The sequence below is a fragment of the Jaculus jaculus genome, chromosome 13, assembly GCF_020740685.1.
Source record: "Jaculus jaculus isolate mJacJac1 chromosome 13, mJacJac1.mat.Y.cur, whole genome shotgun sequence".
In the NCBI taxonomy this organism is placed as follows: domain Eukaryota; kingdom Metazoa; phylum Chordata; class Mammalia; order Rodentia; family Dipodidae; genus Jaculus; species Jaculus jaculus.
Genome location: NC_059114.1, coordinates 26,986,572 through 27,014,516, shown reverse-complemented (window position 1 = coordinate 27,014,516; position 27,945 = coordinate 26,986,572). Strand labels below are relative to the sequence as shown.

The following is a 27,945-nucleotide window of genomic DNA, read 5'->3' as shown; positions in this document are numbered from 1 at the left end:
AGGACCCACATTAGCCAGATGCCCAAGGGGGTGCATCTGGAGTTCGTTTGCAGCGGCTGGAGGCCCTGGCACGCTCATTTTCTCCCTCTCTCTCTCTCTCTCTCTCTCTCTCTCTCTATCTGCCTCTTTCTCTCTCTGTCACTTTCAAATAAATAAATAAAAATAAACAAAAAAAAATATTAAAAAAAAAAAAAGAGCCAGGCATGGTAGCACATGCCTTTAATCCCAGCACTCAGGAGGCAGAGGTAGGAGGACTGCAGTTAGTTTGAGGCCATCCTGAGACTAACTACATAGTGAATTCCAGGTCACCCTGGGCTAAAGTGAAACCCTACCTCAAAAATAAAAAAAGGCAAGGTGGGGCTGGAGAGATGGCTTAGCTGTTAAGCACTTGCCTATGAAGCCTAAGGACCTCAGTTTGAGGCTTATTGCCCAGGACCACGTTAGCCAGATGCACAAGGGGATGCACGCGTCTGGAGTTCATTTGCAGTGGCTGGAGGCCCTGGCGCGCCCATTCTCTCTCTATCTGCCTCTTTGTCTGTTGCTCTCAAATAAATAAATAAAAATAAACCAAAAAAAAAAATTTAAAAAGGGCAAGATTGTGGTAGTGTACCCCTTTAATCACAGTGCTAGATAGGCAGAGGTAAGAGGATCACTGTGAGTTTGAGGCCATCTTGGAACTACATAGTGAATTTTAGGTCAACCTGGGCTAGAGTGAGACCTACCTCAAAAAAGCAAAAAAAGATATAACTATTAAGAACAACTGAACATGTTTTAGGACCAAATCAAGATGTTTCATTATAGAACTATTTAACCACAAGTAGAAAGAACATGGATTTTAAAGTCAGCCACAAGGAAACTGGAATCACATCTCATGATCACTTATGAAGCAGGCCACTTAGGCACACTCAGAGTGCCCAGTCCCACAAATCCACTGCACCACTACAATCAGTGCTGGCCAAAATGGTCAGCTACATCTCTAATCCCAGCACTTGGGAGACAGAAGCAGATGGATTACTGTGAGCTCAAGGTCAGCCTGGGCAAGATCTTGTCTCAAAAAAAAAGTCAAATAAAGCTTGTTTTCTTGTTCTAGGACAGATCTTATTCAAGAATCCTTGACAACCCCCCCCCCCCTTGGTAAAAAATAACCACAACTTCCCCTGTACTTGGGTTCCTCCCTCAAAGAACTGTTAAACAGAGCCTAATCTAGAAAAAACTGGGAGGCAGCAGTTAACAGGAAACCAAACCGAGCCAGGGTGAGTTAGGCAGTGGAACCAACAGCCCACAGAACAAGGCAGGAAGCTGAAGTCAGAAAGAACCTAAGCAAGAAACGGTCACACAGAAAGGAGACCCAGTTGGCCTTTCTCTCAGCCCAAGCAGGAGAAACTTGGGACAAGGCTCAGATGCCACAGAACAGAAAATCAGCCAGCTCTGAAGCTGGGCCTGCTCTCCTCCTCCCCACCTAGACCTTACTTCTCTGAAAGCAGCTGATGGTCAGGACAAGCCAGCTGAAGTCAGAAGCCCATTTTTATCTAGCATCTCTGTCCACACTGCTAACTAAACTCAGGTAAGGCTAAACTGGCCTCACCCAGAGACAAAGAGCGTCTTCATGAGAAACTGCTAGCAGACCCCATCTGGGGGTGAACCTAACGCAGCAGTCGACTAGGCATCAGGAACAGCAATAAAAGCAAGCCAACCAGCCAACAAGGCTGGAAATCCCGAAGGGCAAGGTAAGCTTCTTGCACCAAACGATGGCATTTTGCAATCAAGAAAATTAACTGAGCAATGGCCCGTGGCCAAAATATTTCTGAAAGAAATGGAAAAAGAAAAAAGCTATTACTGAAATCTGTTGCTGTTATTTAATAAGCCTCTGGGTCATCCAAACAGAGGGCAAAGGGGAGACTGGCTTATTTGTTCCTTTTGCAGAGCTTACTTAAATAAGACCTTCCTACCTCATGCCTCTAATGACTCAAGCAGCTTTCTTTCCCCTATACATGCCGAAGTTTATATTAAAGCAAAAAAGAGGATTAAGTGTTCTTAATAAAACATATTCCTGTCTTTCACCTCTGGTTTTGTTTGAAAAAGTTGTCTCACAGTTTATGCTGCAATCTTAGTTGGGTTTGAGTCCAAGAAAAGTGCCCAAAATGTGAGACCGAAGGGTGCACAGGACTGTAATCTCAATGTCATTGATTGTTTGTTTAAAAACAGAACATCTTTACAGGCTCAGTGCCAGCTCAAACCGGCAGGACCTGAGAATCAGAGCAGAGACTGACCAATGTGGTATGTATGGGTGATGGAAGGAAGAGCTACGCTATGGGAATAATTCATCAAGGAACCTTCACAGGAGGAAACTGGGGTGGAAGGGGTGCATTTCAAGAACATAACAAAGGAACAAGTTAACTAATCATTTATTTCAGAGGGAGAAAATGCCATCCAGAGTCAACTATCTAGTATTTTAACTCCAGGCAAATCAAATCTCTAATGCTTTAACTTGGATTTATCAGGGCTCACTAACTTAAAAAAAAAAAAAAGGAAGGGGGAGGGGGCTGGAGAGATGGCTTAGCAGTTAAGGTACTTGACTGTAAAGCCTAAGGACCAAGATGCAATTCCCCAGGACCCTCGTAAGCCAGATACACAAGGTGGTACATGCCTCTGGAGTTTGCAGTGTGTTAAAGGCCCTGGTGCACCCATTCTCATTCTTTCTCTTTCTCCCCCTCTCTCTCTCTCACTCTCTGCCTCTTTCGCCAAATAAAATTTTTTAAAGTTTTTTTTTTTTTTTCAAGCCAGGGGCTGAGGAAATGGCTCCGCAGTTAAAGGTGCTATCTTATAAAACCTGAAGACCCAGGTTCAATTCCCCAGTAAAGCCAGATGCACAAAGTGACACATGTCTGGAGCTTGTTTGTAACAAGAAGCCCTCTCACTCTTTTCTCAAATATAAGTAAAATATTTTTTTTATATTTTTATTTATTTATTTATTTATTTGAGAGCGACAGACACAGAGAGAAAGACAGATAGAGGGAGAGAGAGAATGGGCGCACCAGGGCTTCCAGCCTCTGCAAACGAACTCCAGATGCGTACGCCCCCTTTTGCATCTGGCTAACTTGGGACCTGGGAAACCGAGCCTCGAACCGGGGTCCTTAGGCTTCACAGGCAAGTGCTTAACCGCTAAGCCATCTCTCCAGCCATATAAGTAAAATATTTAAAAACAACAAAATCCACAGCCAGGAATGGTGGTCTTTAATCCCAGCATTTGGGAGGCAGGGATAGGATCACCATGAATTCAAGGCAACCCTGAGACTACCAAGTGAATTCCAGGTCAGCCTGGGCTTGGGCAAGACCCTACTTTGAAAAAACAAAAACAAACAACAACAACAAAAACACATGGTGGGGCTGAGTGACAGCTCAGCTCAGTGGTTAAGGTGCTTCCCTACAAAGCCAGAAGCACAAAATGGGGTTTATTTGCAGGAGCTAGAGGCCCTGGTACACCCATTTTCTTCTCTCTGCTTGCAAATAAATAAGTTAAAAATATTTTTTTAAAAACCCAGCTAGGTCTCGTAGCATACACTTGTAATCCCAATTGTCAGGAGGCTACAGAGAAGGTCACTGGGAGTTCAAGGCCAGCCTGGGATATATAATAAGTTCCAAGACAACCTGGACTACATAGAGTGCCTCAAAAAAAGTGGGGGAGTGCTGGAGAGATGGCTTTGCGGTTAAGGCATATGCCTGCAAAGGCAAAGGACCTCGATTTGATTCCCCAGGGCCCATGTAAGCCAGATGCACAAGGGGCACATGCATCTGGATCTTTTGCAGTAGCTGGAGGCCCTGGCATGCCCATTCTTTGTCCTTCCCCCCTTCCTCTGTCCCTCCCTCCCTCCCCCCCCCCCACACAAATAAATATTTTTTAAAAATTTTTAGAAAGGGACTAGGGACAGACGTGGTGGCACACACCTTTAATCCTAACACTCAGGAGGCAGAGGTAGGAGGATCACTGTGAGTTCAAGGCCAGCCTGAGACTACATAATGAATTCCAGGAGCTAGAGTGAGACCCTACCTCGGAAAAAAAAAAGGGGGGGAGACTAGAGGGCTGGTTTAGCAGTTAAGGCGTTTGCCTGCAAAACCAAAAGACCCAGGTTTGATTCCCCAGGACCAAGTTAGCCAGATGAACATGGGGGGACGCAAGCATCTGGAATTCATTCACAGTGGCTGGAGGCCCTGGAGTGCCCATTCTTTCTCTCTCTCCCTTCCTCTTTCCCTGTCAAATAAATAAATAAAAATAAAATTTAAAAAGGGACTAGGAAGCCGGGCGTGGTGGCGCACACCTTTAATACCAGCACTGGAGGCAGAGGTAGGAGGAGTGCCATGAGTTCGAGGCCACCCTGAGACTCCATAGTGAATTCCAGGTCAGCCTGGGCTAGAGTGAGACCCTACCTCAAAAAAAAAAAAGAAAAAGAAAGAAAAGAAAAGATGACTAGGGTCTATCCCAACTCTTCTGTCAAAGCTTCTGGAGTCTCCAGAGAAGCTTGCTGTGCTGCCGGCAGGGCACAGTGCAGACAGCCAGGGCCAGTGCAGCTGCTAATGCTAGAAGCCCAATCAGCAGGGATCCCACCAGGAGCTCCTGGACTGCTCAAGCCTATACTTGGTGAGTCCAAAGGAGCTCTAAGGTTGAGGAAGAAGACCCAACACCCGAAGGAATGCCTAAAGGACAAGATACACGGGGAAGAGTGAAGGGACAGAAAAACATGCCAGCCCTGGAATGCCAAGCATCTCGGTGACTTATGAAAAAGGGCGCACTGTCCAGAGTTGAATTCACATGTCAAGATGATGTCTGAGATGTCTGCCCTAAACAGTGACATCTCTCACCCACAAACTTTCAGGATCAGCCAGAAAACCCTCCATCTAGAGTTGGGTATTGCGGTGCAAGCCTGAAAGATAGGGAGTCTGCGGCCAGCTTTGGCCACACAGCAAGTGTGAGGATAGCCTGGGCTACATGAGACTCTGGCTCAAAAAGAAAATGAAAACTTAAGAAGAGAAAAAGGAAACCCTCCAACTTGCATGAAAATAGACTGCCCCTCCAACAGCTGTGGCTCGACCACAAGTTCTTCAGAGGAGCACCCAGGGGCCGTCCTTCCCTCAAGGCCTCCTAATAAATGGCTTGTGAGGGAAGCTATCCTCCTGATGCAGACAATTACGGGCCACCTAACCGCACCCAGCCACTGGAATAAACACTATCTCTTTCCATCTGCACACAAAACCCTCTGGAAGCAGATACTAATGCCATGCCCTCTTTATAAAGGAGGAAACGGGCTCCAAAGAGTTACACAATCATTCAACAGTAGACTGACTGCTCTAGACACCCTGACCAGGTGGTCTTAACCACTATTATGTGGAAACACACAAAGCATTCGGTGGGGAGGGGTAAGCAGAGCTGGGTAAAAAGGTGCAGGCTGTAAGTACACCTCCTTCGGGTGGAGGGGAGGAGGGTCTGGACAGAAAACATGAAGCCGGAAGAAGCCCAGCATTGCCCACAGGAGGCCAGACGCTGGCTCCTCTTTCAACAGTGGGAAGCCCAGACCCATAAATGCTCCCAGAAGAAGAATCAAGGGGAGGACGAGCAGTCACAGGGTTGTCTCAGACCTTCGCGCGCGTGTGTGGTTAAAGTGAGCCTCGCGTGAAGATGGGGTCCGAGCAGGTGGAGGGGGAAGGGTCACGGGGGTCCCTTCTTACCTGTAGGCCAGGGTCATGCACTCGAAGAGCTTGGTGAGCGAGGCGTCGATGGACAGGTGGCAGGAGCTGGTCTTGCCGAAGCTATAGGTCTGGCACGTCTGCTTGTTGACGGTGTCGAAATCGTAGCCCTTCTTGGGCGGGTGCTCGCGGTGCGGAGACGACACCATGAAGTGGCCGCTGTGGATGATCTGCTGGCGGCGCGGAGGCTCGTCGCGGCCCGGGCCGGCTCGCGACGGCAGCGGCGCGGTGCTCGCGTGGGCCCGGGCTGAGGCAGCGGCGGCGCCCGAGGCTGGCGGCGGAGACGGCTCATCGGTGTCCGAGTCGTCGTCGTCCTCCGGCACCGGGGGCTTGAGCAGCACCGAGCGGCCCCGACTACGGGCCCGGTGTGAGGAGCACATGAAGACTTCGGCAGCCATGAAAAGGGCCCGGCCGGGGGCATCCCCCGGGGCCCGTGGACACTCGGAGCCGCGAGGCTGAGAGGCACCCGCCCCGGCCCTGCCCGGCCCTCGCGCGGAGTGTCCGCCAGCGCGCCGCTGGGCCAGAGAGGGGGGAGGGCGCCGGCCCTCGCGTGACGTCACCAGCACGTTCCGGCCAATCGGAGGCCCGCTTCGATCTCTTAAAGGGGCAGGGGAGCCTTTCCTTATCTGGGAGGACAAAAAAAAAAAAAACGGAGGCCACGCCTCCCTGCCCCGCCCCTCGCCGCCCCCTCCCCGCCGGCGGTGAGAGAAGCTGGAGTCTGGGCGGAGCCGAGGCGTTGGCCCACCGGGCGCCGACGCCGCGGCCGCCGCGCCTCCGCCCCGCCTCCCCCGGGCTCGCCCTGGGGCCTTGCTCCGGGCCCGGCACGTGGTGGCTGGGGGCAGGGCTCCTTTCCTCCCTGGCCGGCTTTCCCTGGCAGTCCCCGGTGGGTCCTCAAAACTCCTCCTTGACTGTGTAGTTGCGACTACAGTCCCCGTCTTATTGGTTGGTTAACCGAAACCGTCTGGAATTTTTCTAACGCCTGGCAAGATCGGGAGACCCCCCCACAGCCTTAGCCCAAATTGAGGTATAGCCCCGAGCATCACGGCTCTCAAATGGCAGAACCTGCTGGAGCCCAAGCTGTCCAGATCTATCAACTTCAACTACCTCTGGAAATACTGTCTCTGTTGTTTTGAACTTTGGCCTGTAATTTCAGAGGGTTCTTTTTTAATTATCATTATTCTTTTCCATGTGAACACAGAAACACAAATTCCCAGACTGGAGAAACTATACTGCTTCAACCTCATAAGCTCACTATTCCCTGTACCCACCTAAAGCCATCTGCACAATGGCGCAGGCTTCTGGGGTTCATTTGCAATGGCAAGAGGCCCTGGCTTGCCCATATTCTCTTCTCTCTCAAATGAAAGCATTTGTTTTTTCTAATATTCTATTTTTATTTATTTATTTGAGAGAGAAAGACCTCCAGACGCCAAGACCTCCAGACGCCAAGACCTCCAGCCTCTGCAAATGAACTCCAGACACGTGTGAAATCCAAATGCATGTTCCACCTTGAGCATCTGGCTTTATGTGGGTCCTGGGGAATTAAACCTGGGTCCTTTGGTCTTGCAGGCAAGCACCTCAACCGCTAAGCCATCTCTCCAGCCTGAAAATATTTTAAAAAGAAAGATCCCGGGCTAGAGAGATGGCTTAGTGGTGAGCGCTTGCCTGTGAAGCCTAACGACCCCAGTTCGAGGCTCAATTCCCCAATACCCATGTAAATCAGATGCACAAAGGGGTACATGCATCTGGAGTTTGTTTGCAGTGGCTGGAGGCCCTGGTGCACCCATTCTCTCCCTCCCTTTCTCTCTCTCTGTCACTCTCAAATAAATTAAAAATAAAAAATTAAAAAAATAAAAATAAATCTTTAAAAAAGGAAAGAAAGATGCCAGGACTGGAGAGATGGCTTAGTGGTTAAGCTGAATGCCTGCAAAGCGAGAGGAGCGAGGTTCGATTTCCCAGGACGCACATCAACCAAATGCACAAGGTGGCACATGCATCTGGAGTTAGAGGCCCAGACGCACCCATTCTATCTGCCTCTTTCTCTCTCTCTCTCTCTCTCTCTCAAATAAATAAAAAATTTGGGGGGGTAGAGAAAGATCCCCCAAGTTCATGTATTAGGTTCTGTCTTTCCTCTTTCCCCCATCTTGGAGCTTGTGGAGGCATGCTGGGACTAGAACTTCCAAAAGGCAAATATGGAGCTGGAGAGATGGCTTAGCCGTTAAGGCGCATACCTGTGAAGCCTAAGGAACCAGGTTCCATCTCCCACATAAGCCAGATGCACATGGTACCGCATGTGTCTGGAATTCATTTTTAGTGGCTACAGGCCCTGGCGTGCCCATTCTCTCTCTCTAATAAATAAATAAATAAAACTCTTTATAAAAAGAAAAGGCAAATATGTCTGGAAGGCTCTAGTACAAAGCCATTTTTGTTGGCTATAGGCCGGTGTCTCCAGAGCCAAAGGGAAGCAGGGATGGTGTCCACACACCTTTAATCCCAGCACTTGGGAGACAGAGGTAGGAGGATTGCAGAGTTTGAGGTCATAGTGAGTTCCCAGGTCAGCCTGAGCTAGAGTGAGACCCTACCTCGGGAGCAAAAACAAAAAGGGGGGGGGCGGGGGGACTGGGCATGGTGGTGCACACTTTAATCCCAGCACTAGGGAGGCAGAGGGAGGAGGATCGCCATGAGTTTAAGGCCACCCTGAGACTACATAGTGAATTCCAGGTCAGCCTGAGATAGTGAGACCTTACCTTGAAAAACCAAAAAAAAAAAAAAAAAGGAAGAAAATTTTTGTGTGCACACATGTGTTCAAGTTTGAGAGTGTATGTGCCATGAAGCACAGGTGTTTGTGGATGTCAAAGGACATGGTAAGGTGGTGTCTTGTCTGTCCACTGCCTATGCTTTGGCCCATGAAATAAAGTTCTATCTTTGCTTCCCACCCTAGGATTATAGATGTGAGCTACTGCATCCTGCTTAACAAGGATTCTGGGGATCCAAACTCAGGTCTTTACTTTTTTCACCTGCTGTCTCCCCAGACCTCACTAAGAAATTTAAAAAAGGGAAGTTCTGAGCCATGGTTTTCTTTTGTCAGACCAGAACAATTCCTATGCTGCAGAAGGTTATCAATTTAAAGATAGTGGCAGGCCAGGCATAGGGAGGTATACCTACAATCCCAAGAAAGGAAGTGGGAGCCGGAAGCAAAAAGACTACCAAAAGTGAAATAACAGCCCAGTCTGTACATGGAGCTCCAGACCAGCCAGGGCTATATTACAAGACCCTGTCTTACTATGTATATATACATATATGTATTTTTTAAATTGTCACTCGGGAATAGATCACTGGGAAGCTGGGGGTGAGCAGCTACAGTAGGTGTGAAGGTTCCTGCTATAACTGGCAGGAACTTGACCAACAGGCAGTTGAATCAGGACAATTTTATTGAGATACATATGGCTCCATATCTGCTGTCCCCAGTGGGATAGAAGGACTTTGGTATGTGCTCACATCCCACAGTAGAATTCCACTGAGTAGAGTCCCTGGAAAGATAGGTCCAATCACTACATTCCCCTGGTCTCCAACTCATAACCTCAGAACAACAGAGCTCTGGGTGGGTGGTCACTTAAAATGCAAGGAGACATGTGAAAGGGACGCTTAGCGACATGAAATCCACAGGGCATCCTTATTGACTATGATCACCCAGCTGTGCAACCACTTCTCCAACAGGGGTTGTCCTGGCATAGTCCCCCCCATTATCTCCTGTCCTCCTGTCTCATCTCATCCCACACCAAGTCCTCCACCCTCCTCCTGAGCGCCTCTCCCTCCTCAGCTTCCTCAGCCTCTAGGAAAGTGAACAGCCTGCCACTGTCTACTATTCAACCTCCTTAGCTGCCCCATGAGCAGGAGGCAATGCCATTTGTCCCTCTGAAGAGCTAGTCATGCTGACAGGTGTGATTTAACCATTCTGCAGGGTAGCGATCCCACTACATGTCACATTGTACCACACGAGTGCTCATACTTATGATCTACCAATTGAAAATGACATTAGTAAAAACACCATAAAACCCCGTGCAGCAGTGTGCCTGGGCTGCCTCTCCTGGTATTTGCTGCTTCCTTCTTATCCCCTCATTTTTAAAGGATAATTTTAGTTTCTTTCTTTTCTTTTTTTGGTTTTTCGAGGTAGGGGTTCATTCTAGCCCAGGCTGACCAGGAATTCACTATGTAGGCTCAGGGTGGCCTCGAACTCATAGCAATCCTCCTACCTCTGCCTCTTGAGTGCTGGGATTAAAAGCGTGCACCATCACGCTTGGCTCCTTTATTTATTTATTTTTTGATATATTTATTTATTTGAGAGAAAGAAAGAGGCAGATAGAGAGAATTGGTGCACCAGGGCCCCTAGCTACTACAAACAAACTCCAGACACGTGCACCACCTTGTGCATCTGGCTTACATGTGTACTGGAGAATCAAACCTCAAACCTGGGTACTTTGGTTTTGCAGATAAGTGCCTTAACTGTGAAGCTATCTCTCCAGCCCCTATTATCTTTTCTAAAATTATTTTATTTTATTTTATTTTATTTTATTTTATTTTATTTTATTTTATTTTATTTTATTGAGGTAGGGTCTTGCTCTAGCCCAGGCTGACCATGAATTTGCTATGTAGTTTGAGGATGACCTTGAACTCATGGCAATCCTCCTAACTCTGCCTCCCAAGTGCTGGAATTAAAGGCGTGCGCCACCATGCCCAGTACTCTTTTTTTCAATTAATTGAGAACTTTACTGTATGAACATATTACATACATATTGGTCAAAGTCCCATCAGGTTATACTCTTTTTTGTTTGTTTTTTCAAGGTAGGATCTCATTCTAGCTCAGGCTGACCTGGAATTCACTATGTAATCTCAGGGTGGCCTCAAACTCATAACAATTCTCCAACCTCTGCCTCCTGAGTGCTGACATTAAAGGCATGCACCATTGTACCCAGCAGCTTTTATAATCCTTCCCTCACTTCTATAATGTTTCTGAGAGCCTTGCGTTACGTGTTTTAAGTCTCCCTTAGTGTTGAGCTCTCTGCAGCCTCTGATTTTCTCCTTGATGAGTTTGGAGTCTCCTCAGTGTCTCCCACCATCACAGCAGAGAAGGTTGTCAGGCTGGCTGCGAGAGCAGCACTCATATATAATCTGATACTTCCTCTGTGATGTCTCCCGGGCCTGGCAGCTGTGATAGAGTTGACTGTCGCATGCTAGACAACCAGCTTTCTTTTCTTGTTGTGCTGATGGATCTGGGGTCTCCCTAGTATTAGCTGCCCTCTGGGTCCTGGTTGGTGTACTCTACTTTGTACCTGGGGCTTTGAAGTATGATAGCCAACCCATTGCCTTATAGATGCCCTAGTGGCAGTGAAAGATTGATGAAGAGGAGGGCAGGTCTGAGATGGTGGCTGCAAATGTGGACATAATTAGATCAGTCCAGAACCTAGACATTGTCCCCCTGATTCAGATCTTTGAGACAGCCTCTAACATCTACTTCATCATGGAAGTGGCCTCAGGCAAACCCTGTTGCAGACCATCACTGAGTATGGTTGTTTCAAAGAGAGCCAAGTCCACATACTGTTCTCCAGGTCCTCAGTGCAATTAGTTACTGTCGTAATCAATGTATCCTCCATAGGGACTTGAAATTGGACAATGTTATGATAGACAATGACACCAGTAAAGTCCAGGTCATCAACTTTGGCCTGGGTGCAAAAATGACACTGGGTCCAGAGAGATGGCTTAGCAGTTAAGGCACTTGCTGGCAAAAGCCAAAGGACCCAGGTTCGATTCCCCTGTACCCACATAAAGCCAGATGCACAAAGTGACACAAGCATCTGGAGTTCATTTCCAGTGGTCACAGGCTCTGGTGTGAAAATCCTCTCTCTCAAAAAAAAAAAAAAATTGTTGTTGTTGTTGCTGTTTTGGTTTTTGGAGGTAGGGTTTCACTCTAGTCCAAGCTAACCTGGAATTCACTATGTAGTCTCAGGATGGCCCCAAACTCATGGCGATCCTCCTACCTCTGTCTACCAAGTGCTCAGATTAAAGGTGTGAGCCACCATGCCCAGCAAAATATTTTTATTTATTTATTTATTTGACAGGGAAAGAAAGGGCGATAGTGGGCACACCAGGGCCTCCAGCCACTGCAAATGGGCCCTGGGGAATTGAATCTGGTCCTTTCGCTTTGCAGAAAAACACCTTAACTGCTAAGCCATCCCTCCAGCCCTAAAATATATATTTTCTTAAAAAGGGAAGCCAGGAGAAGAGCTCAATAACCTCTTTGGGAATTACTACTTCTATCACCTTGGAATGATACCACCATCAGGCCTGTGACCCACGTAAGCATGGGCTGTCTCTATTTTATTGTCACTGGGACGCTCCCATTTCTATCTACCAACTTTGAAGACATTAAAAACCAAATTGCAGAGAGCAGAAGTGACAAACCTGATCACATAACACCTGTTATTCATTATCACCACCAACCCGCCGGAGAGACCCACAGTGCACGCTATAGGGGGGCACTCGGCTTTGCCAATTCTGTAAGAATTCAGTCACCCATTGCAGTGGCACATTCCCAGCTGTCCAGACCCAGACATCGTAGCTGCCATGTCTGCAGTAGGTTTTGACCCAATGACATCCAGGAGTCCATATAGAGCCATCAATGTGATGACATTATGGCTGCTTATACATTATTCTAAAAGCAGGAGCAACATGGGGATAGCATCAAGACGGCAGCCAATCCCATCACTCCCAGGGTGCCTCCCTTCCTCTCCCTCACAGACCCTGCCAGGTTCTCTGTGCCACTCAAAGAAGCGAGGAGTCTGGGCTGGAGAGATGGTTCAGTGGTTAAGGCGCTTGACTGCAAAGCCACAGGACCCAGATTTAATTCCCTAGGACCCACATAAGCCAGATTCACAAGGTGTCTCATGCATCTGGAGTTCATTTGTAGTAGCTACAGGCCTTGGCATACCCATTCTCCCTCCTTGTCTCTTTCTCAAATAAATAAATGTAATATAGATAGATATAGATATAACTTTGTGTGTGTGTGGTTTTTCAAGGTAGGGTCTCACTCTAGCCCAGGCTGACCTGGAATTCACTATGTAGTCTCAGAGTGGCCTTGAACTCAGTGATCCTCCTACCTCTGCCTCCCAAGTGCTAGGATTAAAGGTATGTGCCACCACGTCTGGCTCTTTAGAAGTGAGGGGTGAGTCTCTACTTAGAACCTTCACCGTGTCCTCATTCTCCCAAGACCAAGTGGTGGAGTACAGCCATCAGAAAAGAGTCAAGGAGGAAAAAAAAAAAAAGGCCATGAAGATGTCTACTCTGGCATACCAGAGCACCCTATGACTGACCCAGGGGTGTGTTCACTCAGTAACACTATAAAAGTGACAGAGGCAAATGTGTCATCAGAAGGGGTCTGTGAGCCATGAGTGGTGGTGCACACCTTTAATCCCAACACTTGGGAGGCTGACGTTGGAGGATCACTATGAGTCCAGCCAGAGATGACACATTATTTTTGTTTATTTATTAGAAACAAAGAACCATCCCTTGAGCCAAGACGACATATTAAATGCCAGGTCAGCCTGGGCTAGATATAGATACAGATATGGATATGGATATAATTTTGTATGTGTGTGGTTTTTCAAGGTAGGGTCTCACTCTAGCCTCAAAAAAAAAAAAAAAAAAAAAAGAAAAAAGAAAAAAGGAGGGGTTAGAGAGATGGCTTAGTGGTTAAGTCGCTTGTCTGCAAAGTCAAAGGACGAGGCTTCATTCTCTAGGACCCATATAAGCCAGTTTATTTGCAGTGGTTGGAGGCCCTGGTGCATGCACACATTCTCTCTCTCTCTCTCTCTCAAATAATTTTTTTTCTTTTTTTTCTCAATTTTTATTAACATTTTCCATGATTATAAAAAATATCCCATGGTAATACCCCCCCCCCACATTCCCCTTTGAAATTCCATTCTCCATCATATCCCCTCCCCATCTCAATCAGTCTCTCTTTTATTTTGATGTCATGATCTTTTCTTCCTCTTAGGATGGTCTTGTGCAGGTAGTGTCAGGCACTATGAGGTCATGAATATCCAGACCATTTTATGTCTGGAGGGAGTCAAATAATTTTTTTTAAAAAGGGGGGTGGCTGTAGAGATGGTTTAGCAGTTAAAGTACTTGCCACCAAAGCCAAAGGACCCAGTTTTGATTGCTAAGTACCCACCTCAGTACCTGGAACTACATAGTGAATTCCAGGTCAGCCTGGGCTAGCAAGACCCTATATTTTTTTTAAATTTTTTTATTTATTTTTATTGACAACTTCCATAATTATAAACAATATCCCATGGTAATTCCCTCCTTCCCTGTAGTTTACCCTTTGAAACTCCACTCTCCATCATATCCCCCTTCTCAATCAGTCTCTCTTTTATTTATATATTTATCTAGTTAGTTAGTTAGTTAGTTAGCTAGTTCGTTAGTTAGTTTTTCAAGGTAGAGTTTCACTCTGGCCCAGGCTGACCTGGAATTCACTATGTAGTCTCAGGTTGGCCTTGAACTCACTGTGATCCTCCTACCTCTGCCTCCCAAGTGCTGGGATTAAGTCTCTCTTTTATTTTTTTTAACCATTTTTTCTCAATTTTTATTAACATTTTCCATGATTATAAAAAGTATCCCTGGGCTGGAGAGATGGCTTAGCAGTTAAGCCCTTGCCTGTGAAGCCTAAGGACTCCAGTTCGAGGCTCGGTTCCCCAGGTCCCACGTTAGCCAGATGCACAAGGGGGCGCATGCGTCTGGAGTTCGTTTGCAGAGGCTGGAAGCCCTGGCGCGCCCATTCTCTCTCTCTCTCCCTCTATCTATCTTTCTCTCTGTGTCTGTCGCTCTCAAATAAATAAATAAATAAATAATTTTAAAAAAAGTATCCCATGGTAATACCCTCCCCCCCCCATTTTCCCCTTTGAAATTCCATTCTCTATCATATCCCCTCCCCCTCTCTTTTATTTTGATGTCATGATCTTTTCCTCCTATTATGATGGTCTTGTGTAGGTAGTGTCAGGCACTGTGAGGTCATGGATATTTAGGCCATTTTGTGTCTGGAGGAGCATGTTGTAAGGAGTCCTACCCTTCCTTTGGCTCTTACATTCTTTCCGCCACCTCTTCCACATTAGATCCTGAGCCTTGGAAGGTGTGATCGAGATGTTACTTAGTACTCTAGTCACTTCTTTCCAGCACCACAATACCTTCTGAGTTGTCCCAAGGTCACTGCCATCTGAAAAGAGAAGATTCTCTACCCAAAGTGAGAGTAGCCTTAATATAAGGGTATGAACATTAAGAGAAGTGCTTACTGGGCAGTTTGATAAGCATAGTATATATGTTTATCCAGACATCAGCAGACATTATACCCCTAGGGCTCATGACTACCCCTGTTTTAAGTTTTCAGTATCAGGGATGTGTTCCCCCTAAGCTAGCATTTTAAAAATAATAACATGTCATATAAATATTGGCATGGTGGTGCATACCTGTAATCTCAGCACTTGGGAGGCTGAGGCAGGAGGATAGCTTCAAGTTTGAGGCCAGTCTAGTCTTCTTAGCAAGTTCCAGAGCAGCCTTGTCTACAGTGACCCTATCTCATAAGAGAAAAATACACACAAAAAGAGAAAGTTTAAAACTTCTTTTTGTGTGTGTGGGTGGGTGGGGGGGGGTGTCTCACTCTAACCCAGACTGACCTGTCCCTCACTCTGCAGTCCCAGGCTGGCCTTGAATTCACAGCGATCCTCCTACCTCTGCCTCCTGAGTGCTGGGATTAAAGGTGCACATCGCCATACCCAGCTTATCTGTTGGCTTTATTACTTTTATTTTTTAATTATGAATTATTAAGTTTATTTAGGGAGCAATCACAAATTGTGGAGATTTTTAAGGGAGATTTGGTGCTAGAATAGAGTCATAAACATGTGGGAAGTAGGAAACACACTCTCATGTGGAAACTGCATAGTTTATAAGGTTCATTTAAGAGAAATTGGGTGTTTGTTTGTTTTTTTTGAAAAACTGGAATAGAGCTGCAAGCACATTCAGGGGAGTTTGAATGAGACTTTTTGTTTTTTATTTTTTGAGGTAGTGTCTTGCTGTAGCCCAGGCTGACCTGGAATTCACTTTCACTAAGTAGTCTTGGAATGGCCTCAGACTCACAGAGACCCTCCTACCCTCTGCCTCCCAAATGCTGGGATTAAAGGTGTGCGCTACCATGCCCGGCTCAAGAAGTTGTTTTTTATTTTTGTTGCTATTGTTAGACTGAGACCTTTTTAAAAATATTTTTTTAATATATTTTTTTAATTTTTTATTTATGAGCGACAGACACAGAGAGAAAGACAGATAGAGGGAGAGAGAGAATGGGCGCGCCAGGGCTTCCAGCCTCTGCAAACGAACTCCAGACGCGTGCGCCCCCTTGTGCATCTGGCTAACGTGGGACCTGGGGAACCGAGCCTCGAACCGGGGTCCTTAGGCTTCACAGGCAAGCGCTTAACTGCTAAGCCATCTCTCCAGCCCTAAAAATATTTTATGACTTTTTTACCTTTGGAAACATCAAATAAAAATGGAAACATGAAAAAAAAATATTTTATTTTTATTTATTTATTTATTTGACAGAGAAAGAGGGAGAGAGAGGGAGAGAATGGGTGTGCCAGGCACTCCTTCAGCCACTGCAAACAAACTCCAGATGCGTGCGCCCCCTTGTGCTTCTGGCTAACATGGGTCCTGGGGAATCGAACCTGGGTCCTTGGTACTTGCAGGCAAACGCCTTAACTGCTAAGCCCTCCCTCCAGCCCCTAGACTGAGACTTTTAAGGAAAGATTGAGATAGGGCCACAGCAGTGGAAGACAGAAGTTAGGTGTGAATGTAGGGAGCCTTAGAAGGAACACACATGGCATCTGCCATGCACTTTCCTGTGGAGGGAAGTTAAGAGAGCAACGGTGAGGCTCGAGGAAAAATATTAAAGCAGAGACCAAGAAATCCATAGGGGAGACAAGGTATGGGATGGCACACACCTTTAATCCCAGCACTTGGGAGGCAGAGGTAGGAGGATCGCTGTGAGTTCAAAGCTACCTTGAGACCACATAGTAAATTCCAGGTCAGCCTGGGCTAGCATGAAAGCTTACCTCAAAAACAAAATAAAACAAACAAACAAAAAAGAAAGAAAGAAAGAAAAAGGAAATTCAAAGGGGAAATGAGTAATGAGAGAGTTATACTTGCGGTGATCCCGAGTTTAAAGAAATCACACATGTAGCAGGCCTGGAGTTAGAGAGAGCACCCCTGTGGTAGATCTGGGGTGTCAGGGAAAGAGGCATGTGGTTGATTAGGAGACCAGAGGAAAATACATGTAATCAAAGTGAGAAGTCACCCCAAACTATAAAGCAGAGGCAAGCAGAAAAGTTCCCCCAGACTAAGAAACAGTTTTATGCTCTCCCCGTTCCCCCCCACACCCCAACCAGACTGGGTGAGGGGGAAGCTGGACTCGCATGTGTCCTTGTGGCCCTAGTGAGGAGAGGCAGAGCCAGACAAACAATGGAGCTAAGGGTAGTGGGGCGGAGCTCTAACTTTATTTACTTATTTTTTATCAATAAGTAATCTTGAGTCTGACTTCTTTCACTTAGCATAATGCATCTATCTTTCCATGTTATTTTTTCTTTCTTTTCTCCCCCATGCTTTTAAATTATTTATTTTATTTTATTTGAGAGAGGGAAAGAGGTAGAGAGAGAGAGATTGGATGTGCCAGGGCCTTCAGCTGCTGCAAACAAACTCTAGATACATGAGCCATCTTGTGCATCTGCCTTCTATGGGTCCTAGGGCATCAAACCTGGTCCTTTTGCATTGTAGGCAAGCGCCTTAATGGCTAAGCCATCCCTCCAGCCTCCATGTTACTTTTTATTGCTGAGTTTTTTTTTCAAGGTAGGGTGTAGCCCAGGCTAACCTGAAATTCACTATGTAGTCTCAGGGTGGCCTTGAACTCATGGTGATCCACCAGGCTCAGCCTTTTTCTTTTTTTCAAGGTAGTGCTCTAGTCCAGGTTGACCTGGAATTCACTATATCGTTTCAGAGTGGCTTTGAACTCATGGCCTACCTCTGTCTCCTGAGTCCTGGGATTAAAGGTGTATGCCACCACACATGTCTTGAACTTTTAAAAATATTATTTATTTATTAGACAGAGAGAAAGAGAATGGGTGCACGTGATGTACATGGGTTCTGGAGAATAGAACCTAGGTCCTTAGGCTTCGCAGGCAAGCACCTTAACTGCTAGGCCACCTCTCTAGTCCTTGAATATTCTTGGTTTTTTTTTTTTTTTTTTTTTTTGGTTTTTAGAGGTAGGGTCTCACTATAGCTCAGGTGACGTGTAATTCACTCTGTAGTCTCAAGGTGACCTTGAACTCACTGTGATCCTCCTATCTCTGCCTCCAAAGTGCTGGTATTAAAGGCCGGCACCACCATGCCCAGCTTGAATATTCTTGATATATTCTGCTTATGGTCCTTTGTTGGACATGTGTTTGGCAAAGTTTGCCTGCAGACTTTTCCTTTTCTCCCTCTCTCATTTGCGTGGTGTGGGTGTGTGTGGTGTATATACTATGTGTCCTTATGGTGCGTCACACCCTCACCTGTGGTGGAGTGACTTACCTGCAGTCACTCCTCACTCGCTGGTTCTCATTTGAACTGAAGTGTCTTACTGATCCTAGAGCTTTTGGTTTTCTTTTTGTGGGCTCTGGTGATGCTCAGTTCTCTGCTCCTCTAAAGGACTGGGGCTCCAGGCACCTGTGGCCATGTCAAGCTGTGTCACATGGGATCTGGAGATTTGAACTCTTGCAGTCTCAGGTCCCTCAGGTCTTCAGGCTTGTGCAGGAAGCACCTTCCCTATTGACTGTTGATCCATCTGTCCAGCTCTGATGACTTTTCATTCTTTTTGTTGTTGTTTTGTTTTTCAAAGTAGGGTCTCTCTCACTCTAGCCCAGGCTGACCTGGAATTCACTATGTAATCTCAGGGTGGCCTCGAACTCACAGTGATCCTCTTACCTCCGACTCCCTAGTACTGGGATTAAAGGCGTATGCCACCATGCCTGGCTTACTTTTCATTCTTTAAGTGTCTTATTTTGTTTTGTTGAGGTAGGATCTCACTATGTAGCCAGCCCAGCCTTGAACTTTGAATATTCCTGCCTTAGTCTCCTGAGCGTAGTTTTTTTTTTTTTTGGTTTTTTTTTCGAGGTAGGGTCTCACTCTGGCCCAGGCTGACCTGGAATTCACTATGTAGTCTCAGGGTGGCCTCGAACTCACAGTGATCCTCCTACCTCTGCCTCCCAAGTGCTGGGATTAAAGGCATGCGCCACCACGCCCGGCCCTGAGCGTAGTTTTTAAAAAATATTTTATTTTTATTTATTTAAGAGAGAGAGAGAGAGAGAGAGAGAGAGAGAGAGAGAGAGAGAGAGAGGGAGGGAGGAGGAAGACAGAGAATGAGCATGCTAGGGCTTTCAGCCACTGTAAACGAACTCCAGACACATGTACCACCTTGAGCATTTGGCTTACATGGGTCCTGGGGAACTGAACTGGGATCCTTTGGCTTTGCAGGTGAGCTTCTTAACCATTAAGCATCTCTCCAGCCCTGAGTATATTTACTTATTTATTTATTTTTGTTGTTGTTTTTCAAGGTAGGGTCTCACTCTGGTCCAGGCTGACCTGGAATTAACTAGGTAGTCTCAGGGTGGCCTCGAACTCACAGTGATCCTCCTACCTCTGCCTCCCACGTGCTGGGATTAAAGGCATGTGCCACCATGCCTGGATTATTATTATTATTTTTTTTGAGGTAGGGTCTCACTATACACTCTAGCCCAGGCTGACCTGGAACTCACTATGTAATCTCAGGCTGGCCTCGAACTCACAGCGATCCTCCTACCTCAACCTCCCAAGTACTGGGAGTAAAGCCGTGTGCCACCATGACCAGCCTGAGTGTAGTTTTAAAATTCAGATGAAGTCTAATTTATAATTTTTTTCTTTTATTTGTTTTTTTTTTCAAGGTAGGGTCTCACTTTAGCTCAGGCTGACTTGGAACTCACTCTATAGTCCCAGGCTGACGTCAAACTCACAGTGACCCTTCTACTTCTGCCTCCCCAGTGCTGGGATTAAAGGTGTGTGTCATTATGCCCTCCTTATTATTAATTGTTATTATTATTTTGGTTTTTCGAGGTAGGGGTTTCTCTGACCTGGAATTCACTATGTAGTCTTAGGGTGACCTTGAAACCATAGCAATCCTACTGCTGCCAAATGCTGGGATCAAAGGTGTGCGCCACCACACATAGCTCCTTAATTTTTTTTATTTTTATGGTTCTTTGAGGTACGGTTTCACTCTAGCCTAGGCTAACCTGGAATTCACTATGTAGTCTCAGGGTGGCCTCAAACTTGTGGCGATCCTCCTACTTCTGCCTCCCAACTGCTGGGATTAAAGGTGTGCGCCACCATGCCTGGCCTTAATTATGGTTTTAATTTTTATTTGTCTATTTGCAAGGAGAGAGAGAGATATTGAATGGGTGCCTCAGGGCCTCTGCCACTGTAAATAAACTCCTAATTCATGTGCCACTTGGTGCATCTGGCTTTATGTGTGTACTGGAGAATCAAACCCAGGCCAGCAGGCTTTGCAAACAAGCACCTTTAACCTCTGAGCCATCTCCCTCGCACCTTCCCTTAGTTTTAGTTGATTATTTTTAGTGTGTATGTGCACTCCAAGGCCTCTGCACATGAATACCAGATGCTTCTGCCACTTTTTGGATCTGGCTTATATGGGTGGTTTGGGAATTGAACTTAGACCAGCAGGCTTTGCAAGCATATGCATTTATTTAACTGCTGAGCCATCTTCCCAGCTCCAGTTTTTTCTTTTAGACTTAGTCCTTTGAAGTTGTGTCTAATGAAGAACTTTGCTTGGAGCCAGGTATAGGGTCATTTTCACATATAGATGACCAATTATTTCACCATCACTTGTTGGATGTTTGGAATCATTGTCAACACTATCGGGATTCTCAGGGTTCCTGGGTTTGAGGGAGGTTCTTTGTCCCACTTTGCAGCTGAGTCAACTGCCGGATGTGCCCCTAAAACCTAACTATCAGCTGGGGCCTCTTGCAGTTCTTTGCTGGGAGGATTGGTTTCTGACCTCTTTACATCTTCTCTTCCTGAAGCCTCCAGCACAGCACCATGAAAGGGCAGGGGCAGCCTCGTGGTCCGGCAACATCCCTTTGAAAATAAACAAGTTCAGAAACTGAAAGGCAGCCCTGGCCTCTGGGGACTACTCGGAAAGAGAGTTCAGGGCCAGGCCAAGCGCTGCGCGTGGCTCTCCCGCCGGCCTGTAGCAGGCCGGATATGCAAAGTCAAACGGGATCCCAATTGCTTCCGATGTCACCTTTGGCCAGAGAGAGACCCCAACACCTTTGCAGAGAGCATCTAATCACAGGCAGGACCAGGAGAGTTCAGTGGTAGGACAACCCTCAATCGTTTGCACAGCTGAATTTGTCCTAGTTTTCTGCGTCCCCCCACAGTCCTGGGAGCTTTGCGAGGAAGGTGGGATGGTTGCGCCCGTTTTACAGAAAGGGAAATTGAAGCAAATGTGGGTGAAGAAATAAATGTGAATTTGCTTTCCAACTCCCTTTGCTTATTTTATCATTTTTTTTTCTTTTTTTTGAGATAGGGTCTCACTCTAGTACAGGCTGATGTGAAATTCATGGTGTAGTCTCAGGGTGGCCTTGATCGATCCTTCTACATTGGCTTCCCCAGTGCTGGGATTAAAGGCATGGCCACCAACACCTGGCTGTTTTTGTTTTTGAGGGAACTGGGTTTTATGTATACCAGACTGTCATTGAGTTTGCTATGTAGTCAGAGCTGGGATTATAGGCTTGCACTGCTACACTTCGCTTATATAATCATTTTCTCAACTCCATAGTGCCTTCTATGGGAAAGGGAGGGTTAGCCAAATGCTTCTGTGAAGGACTAGAGGATAAATATCCTCTGCTTTGGGAGTCACAGAGCCTCTGCTGCAACTACTCAGCTCTGTAGTTGTATGATGAAAGCAGGCAGGGACAACATGCACATTTTGAATGAGTATGGCTGTGTTTTGTTTTTTTCCTTTTTGGTTTTCTCCAGGTCTATAGCTCAGGCTGATCTGGAATTCACTATGTTGTCTAAGGGTGGCCTTGAACTCATGGCAATCCTCCTACCTCTGCCTTTTGAGTGCTGGATTAAAGGCATTTTAAAAAATTAATTTATTTTCTATTAACCACTTCCATGATTGCAAACAATATCCCATGGTAATGCCCTCCTTCCCCCCACTTTCCCCTTTGAAACTCCACTCTCCATCATATCTCCTGCCCCTCTCAATCAGTCTCTCTTTTATTTCGATGTCATGATCTTTTCCTCCTATTATGATGGTCTTGTGTAGGTGGTGTCAGGCACTGTGAGGTCATGGATATCCAGGTAATTTTGTGTCTGGAGGGAGCACGCTGTAAGGAGTCCTACCCTTCCTTTGGCTCTTACATTCTTTCTGCCACCTCTTCCACAATGGACCCTGAGCCTTGGGAGGTGTGATAGAGATATTGCAGTGCTGAGCACTCCTTTGTCACTTCTTCCCATCACCATGATGCCTTCTGAGTCATCCCAAGGTCACTGCCATCTGAAAAGAGAAGGTTCTCTACCAAAAGTGAGAGTAGCATTAATATAAGGGTATGAACATTAACAGAAGTGCTTATTGGGCAGTTTGATGAGCATAGTATATACACTTAGCCAGACAGCAGCAGAAAGGCAGTTTTTAAAAACTACTTTTATTTATTTATGTATTTGCAAGCAGAGAGAGATAGGAGACAAAGAGAATGGGCACATCAGGGCCTCCACAGTCACTGCAAACAAACTCCAGATGCATATAGCACTTTGTGCATCTGACTTTATGTGGGTACTGGGACTAGAACTCCGGTCACTAGGCTTTGTAGGCAAGTGCCTTAATCGCTGAGCCATCTCTCCAGCCTGGATGTACTTTAATATAATTTTATTACAGAGTAAGGAAGATGGCTCAGTGGATAAATCACTTGCTTGCAAAGGCTGCTAACATGAGGTTCAGTTCCCAAGCAGCCCACATAAGCCAGATGCAAAAAGTGGCATAAGCACCTAGCATCTGCTTGGGTACTGCCCCCAACATATACAAATAAATAAATAAAGGTCAAAAAAATCTTCATTACAAAATCAGGTGGTGGGGTGGGTTTGCTGGATCCTGGTCTAGTGAAGCAGGCTAGGTTCCAAAGCCCCCTTACTAAGCCCCTGCAGGACCGTGTTCAGTCATGTTCCTGGCCTGTTTTCCTTGATGTATAGTGGAGAGGCTGGCTCTCTCTGCTGTAAACTGTCATTCAGGGTCACAAGGAGGTCAATGAGTTCATTGCTAAGGGAGTTCTGAGGGAGAACTGAGCAGGAATAAGGGCCTCCTGAGGTTCTTTGATGCAGAGCAGACTTTTTTTTCTGCCAAGAACTGGAGAGAGAAAGCTACGACCTCAAGCCAGCCAGTACGTCCATGGGCACCAGTATCCCAGGAGATGCCCTACAGGAACACGGCATCTGAGGCTTGGCACTTCTTCCTGGCCCTTGCATTCTGGAGGCCCTTTCTGAGAACCTTGGGGAGATAACAATGGAGAGGGACTGGAAGAACAAGTCTCTAATGGGCTGTCTCACTGAGGCCCAGAGCCTTGGGACTCTCTTTGGCAGCCTGCCTTCCTTACTAAGCAGCCAATTCCTGGGGCTGGGATGTATTGTCTAATTTACAGCCCTATCTTCAGGCACTTTCCTAAGCCAGGAACTTCTCTTCCTGGCTGGCTCCCTTATGGAATCATAAAGCCTAGCTCAGGCTATGTCTGGGATCCACTTGTTGGGTAAGTCCAATGTCCATGGTTTTCAGAGGGCAAAGGGTAATTTAAAGGACCGGGACTGGTTCCATTTTATGAGTATGAACTCATTCACTCCTCACAACAGGGCTAGAAGTAGGCCTTATTATTCTTCCCGCTTTATTATTTATCTTTGTTTTTTTCAAGGCAGGGTCTCATTTTTGCCCAGGCTGGCCTGGCACTCCCTCTATAGTCCCAGGCTGGTCTTGAGCTCACAGTGATCCTTCTACCCCTGCCTCCTGCATGCACCAATATACCTGGCCTACACCCCCCCATTTTTTTTTTAGAGACAAAGAGGCAGAGAAAGAGAGAAAAAAAATGAGACAGAAAGAGAAGGAGAGAGAGAGAGAGAGAGAGAGAGAGAGAGAGAGAGAGAGAGACAGAGAGAGAGAGAGAGAGAGACAGAGAGAGACAGAGAATGGGTGCACCAGGGCCTTTTCTGCTGCTGTGAACAAACTCTGGATGTGTGCGCCCCCTTGTGGTACATGTGCAACATTGCATGCTGGCATTACTGCATTTGGCTTATGCAGGACCTGGAGTATTGAACATGAGTTCTTAGGGTTCACAGGCAAGCGCCTTAACTGCTAAGCCATCTCTCCAGCCTGCCTTCTCCCCATTTGGTAGATGAGGAAACCTGGGCACAGAACAGTACTTGCTTGAGATCACACAGCTCTGGAGTGCTCTAGAAGGGGCTGCATACTTGATCCAGAATAGGTCCATCCTATCCTTTTCTTGTCCTCAATTGTAAAACTTCCACATCCTTGTCACATGGGCACACTAAAAGGGGACTGGTTTGGAGGGGGACAGACATTTCCTCCAAGAGAATGGCAGAAAGAAAGCAATCAGACCTGCCATATGGGACCTCCCTCCCACATGGATTTGTCAGGTGCGATCCCAAGCTCTGGAATGGAAGATGAGGTTTCACCTGGGATGCACGCTGACCGCACCTACCCAGTTCAGTCACTGGGCCACAGAAGCAAACATTCTGGAGAGGGCCAGCTGGGGCTGTGGGCACAAGTGCCCTCTCAAGCTCAGTGACCATCTCTCAACTGCCTTGTGCTGACCTCACTCACATCCAACAATTTACACTCTGGCTCCAGTACAGCTCTTTCCCACAGTGTCCACAAACTTCCCAGGGACTCTCACTGGGTCACCTCGTGTCATGCATCCTCCCTGAACCAATGGCTATCACGCGGAGAACAGTATTGATCAGACTGGCCAGCCACTAAAGACTAACAGTAAGCCGGGCATGGTGGCACTCGCCTTTAATCCCAGCACTTGGGAGGCAGAGGTAGGAGGATCACCATGAGTTTAAGGACACCATGAGACTACATAGTGAATTCCAGGTCAGCCTGGACTAGAGTGAGACCCTACCTCAAAAAAAAAACAAAAAAACAAAAAAAAAAAAACTAACAGAGTGACCTCTAGTGGAAGCAGCGGGGAACACACCTGGACAAAGCCAGTGGTATACCTCTCCTCACTTTGAGAAGGGAAGATAAATTTAAATTTGGCCACCCTACCACATATCTCTATAACACTGTTGGTTTATCATGAACGTGAGCTGTTGTGGCTGGCCTTCTCCAGCTCACTGACTCCTCCCTGCTACTTGGCTGCCATTCTGATGGCCTTCATGTCACTTGGGAACACATGACCCCTCTTGCCAATGCTTGGCCTATTGTCCCAGCAGCTCCCTGTTACCGTCTCCACCCCTGACCCCTTGTACCGCCTTTTTCTTTTCTTCCTTTTCTTTCTTTCTTATTATTATTTGGTTTTTAGAGGCAGGGTCTCACTCTAGCCCAGGCTGACCTGGAATTCACTCTGTATTCTCAGGGTGGCCTCAAACTCATGATAATCCCCATATCTCTCGGGAGCGAGTGCTGGGATTAAAGGTGTGTGTTACCACGCCTGGCTTTTTATTTTTTAATGGAATATGAATATATTTCTTTATTAGGGTGCTCAAAAATGAATGACACACTAGCACTCTCATGTGAGAATACATTTTGACCCATATGGTGGCAGAAAATGGTTCCCAGAAGAAAGCCCCATTCACCAGAGAGGGTGTTCCTGAGGTTCCATGTCTTGGCCATAGTCTTCCTACAGTCCTTCATTTACAACACCAGCTGATTCTTTTGTCCTTGACACTTGACTCTTTAAGAACCTGACTAACTTCCTTGCCCCTGCCCCAATCAAACCCACCCCAGCAAGAGCCCTGCACAAGAGCATCCGTTCAGATTGGGTGAAACATCACACAGGAGTATATCAGTGAATGGCTTGACTCTTGGAACGCTCACAACTTCACATGGTCTTCCTCCTCACATGAGTAATCCATGTAGTCCAAGTAGTCCATGCCTAGTCCCATCTTGCTCTGCACAGGAGTTAGCGGATGAAAAGTGTAACAGCATCGCTGGCTCAGTCAGCCTTCTGGTTCTTCCTGGTAACATTCTGCCTGTTTTGGGGCATTTGTTCATTTTTCAAATGGGAGATTAAAGGATGGCAGACTTCTGACAGAGTGAAGGGCACAAAGGCAAAAACAACCATAAGACCAACACTGCCCCCCCAAACCCCCAAACATATGTAGTACAATATTTTATAAGAGAGATGCTGAAAATGCTGTCACAGGCAGTATGATACACAGGGGGGAGGGTGTCAGGGAATGGCCAAGGCCACAGGCTTAGGCCAAGAGCCTTTCAATAGATTGCTGAATGGACTGGATCTGCTGCTTGAGCTGACAGCCTTCTTTGATGGTGACAGAACAGGCAATGACAGGCCTGGAAACCCCACAAGCCCAGGGCCTGCTTGGAACGCACAGACACACGGGGGACATTCTTGTCTTCACACAGCAGTGCAAGGTGCAGGATGACCTCCAAGGGCCAGCGTCTACTGCCATCACGATGAGCTCAGAGATGCCCGGCTCAGTGTCTTGGTGGCCTCACTGGCTCCTTTCTGAAGCTGTTTGTGGTTACATGATTGCTGAGCAAGGTCCAGTAGTTTCTTGGTGAGGTGGGCATCTGCGAGGGGCTAGGCCTTTGGATGAACGTCAGCCTGTGTCATGGCTGTGATCACCAGCCTCGTCACCACACCAGTACACACTACCACCAGAAGTATAAACACCGCACGGATGAAAAGGAGTGGAAGTCCTTTTTATTTCCAAGGTAGGGTCTCACTCTAGCCAGGCTGACCTGGAATCCACTACGTAGTCTCAGGTTGGCTTTGAACTCACAGCGATCCTTCCACGTCGGCCTCAGGCATGCGCCACCACCCCAGCCCTTTTTCCATCCACCTTCTTCACTGGCAAAACCCTCCCTAGAACAGCAGAGCACTGGTTCAGAAACAACCAGCCGCAGTTTCATTTTTGTCTTACTGCTCTAAGTTTACTCCATCACCCCAAGGGCTTTCTTGGCTCCTGCTATCAAAATCCCATCTCCCATTATCCCAAACAGAACTGGGCATCTTTCTCAAGGCTCTGGCTCACTTTTCTGGGTGCTGTGAGTCATTGCTGTCCAGGGCCCAGCACACAGATGCGGCTCAACAAATAACTGTAAGACCTATACTGCCAGCTGTTGTACGTGACTGAGCCTTGATAAAGGGACACAGCAGAGGAAGTCTTTCAGCTCTGCAAAGACAGAGAAGACATGGAGACAGTGAGAGAGAAGAGGCAGACTGGGGGCTTGGGACAGCACAGGGGTAATGTCAGAAAGGGCAAAGTTCATAGAATGGTGAGTCTGGAAGGAAGAGATGTGGACCCAGGGAGTGAGAACAGGACGGAAACAGCATGCGTATGAGTATACACCACCTGTTCTAGAGGTCATAGTTTCCTCCTCTTCTTTTTCTGTTCATTAAACATGGCCCCTATGATTTTTAAAAATTAATTAATTAATCTTTTTCTTTCAAGGTAGGGTCTCACTCTGGCCCAGGCTGACGTGGAATTAACTTTATAGTCTCAGGTGGCCTCGAACTCACAGTGATCTATCCTCCTACCTCTGCCTCCCAAGTGCCGGGATTAAAGGCATGCACCACCACACTTGGCTATTAAATTTATTCTTTATTTTATATTTGAGAGAAAGAAAGAGGCAGAGAGAGAGAGAATGGGCACGCCAGAGCCTTCAGCTACTGCAAATGAACTCCATAAGCATGTGCCACCATGTGTATCTAGCTTATGTGGATCCTGAGGAATTGAACCTGGATCCTTCGGCTCTGCAGGCTAGCACCTTAACCGCTAAGCCATTCCTCCAGCCCAGGTTTTTTTTTTTTTTTTTTTTATTTTTTTATTGTG

General features: G+C 46.6%; 1 protein-coding gene and 1 pseudogene across 2 annotated transcripts in view; both read right to left on the bottom strand.

The window, feature by feature from the left end:
- Positions 1-6,219, bottom strand: part of LOC101612225 (MLX interacting protein) — an 83,519-nt gene extending 77,300 nt beyond the window's left edge. The window contains exon 1 of one of the 2 annotated variants that reach the window (XM_045132312.1): positions 5,722-6,219. In XM_045132312.1, the coding sequence (XP_044988247.1) occupies positions 5,722-6,137 (416 nt within the window). In that variant the 5' untranslated portion in view covers positions 6,138-6,219. The remainder of the gene's footprint in view (positions 1-5,721) is intronic. The other variant, XM_045132313.1, reaches the window with a different exon arrangement.
- A 20,124-nt stretch (positions 6,220-26,343) lies between these two features.
- Positions 26,344-26,723, bottom strand: LOC101611923 (annotated as a pseudogene).
- Between the last annotated feature and the right edge of the window lie 1,222 nt (positions 26,724-27,945).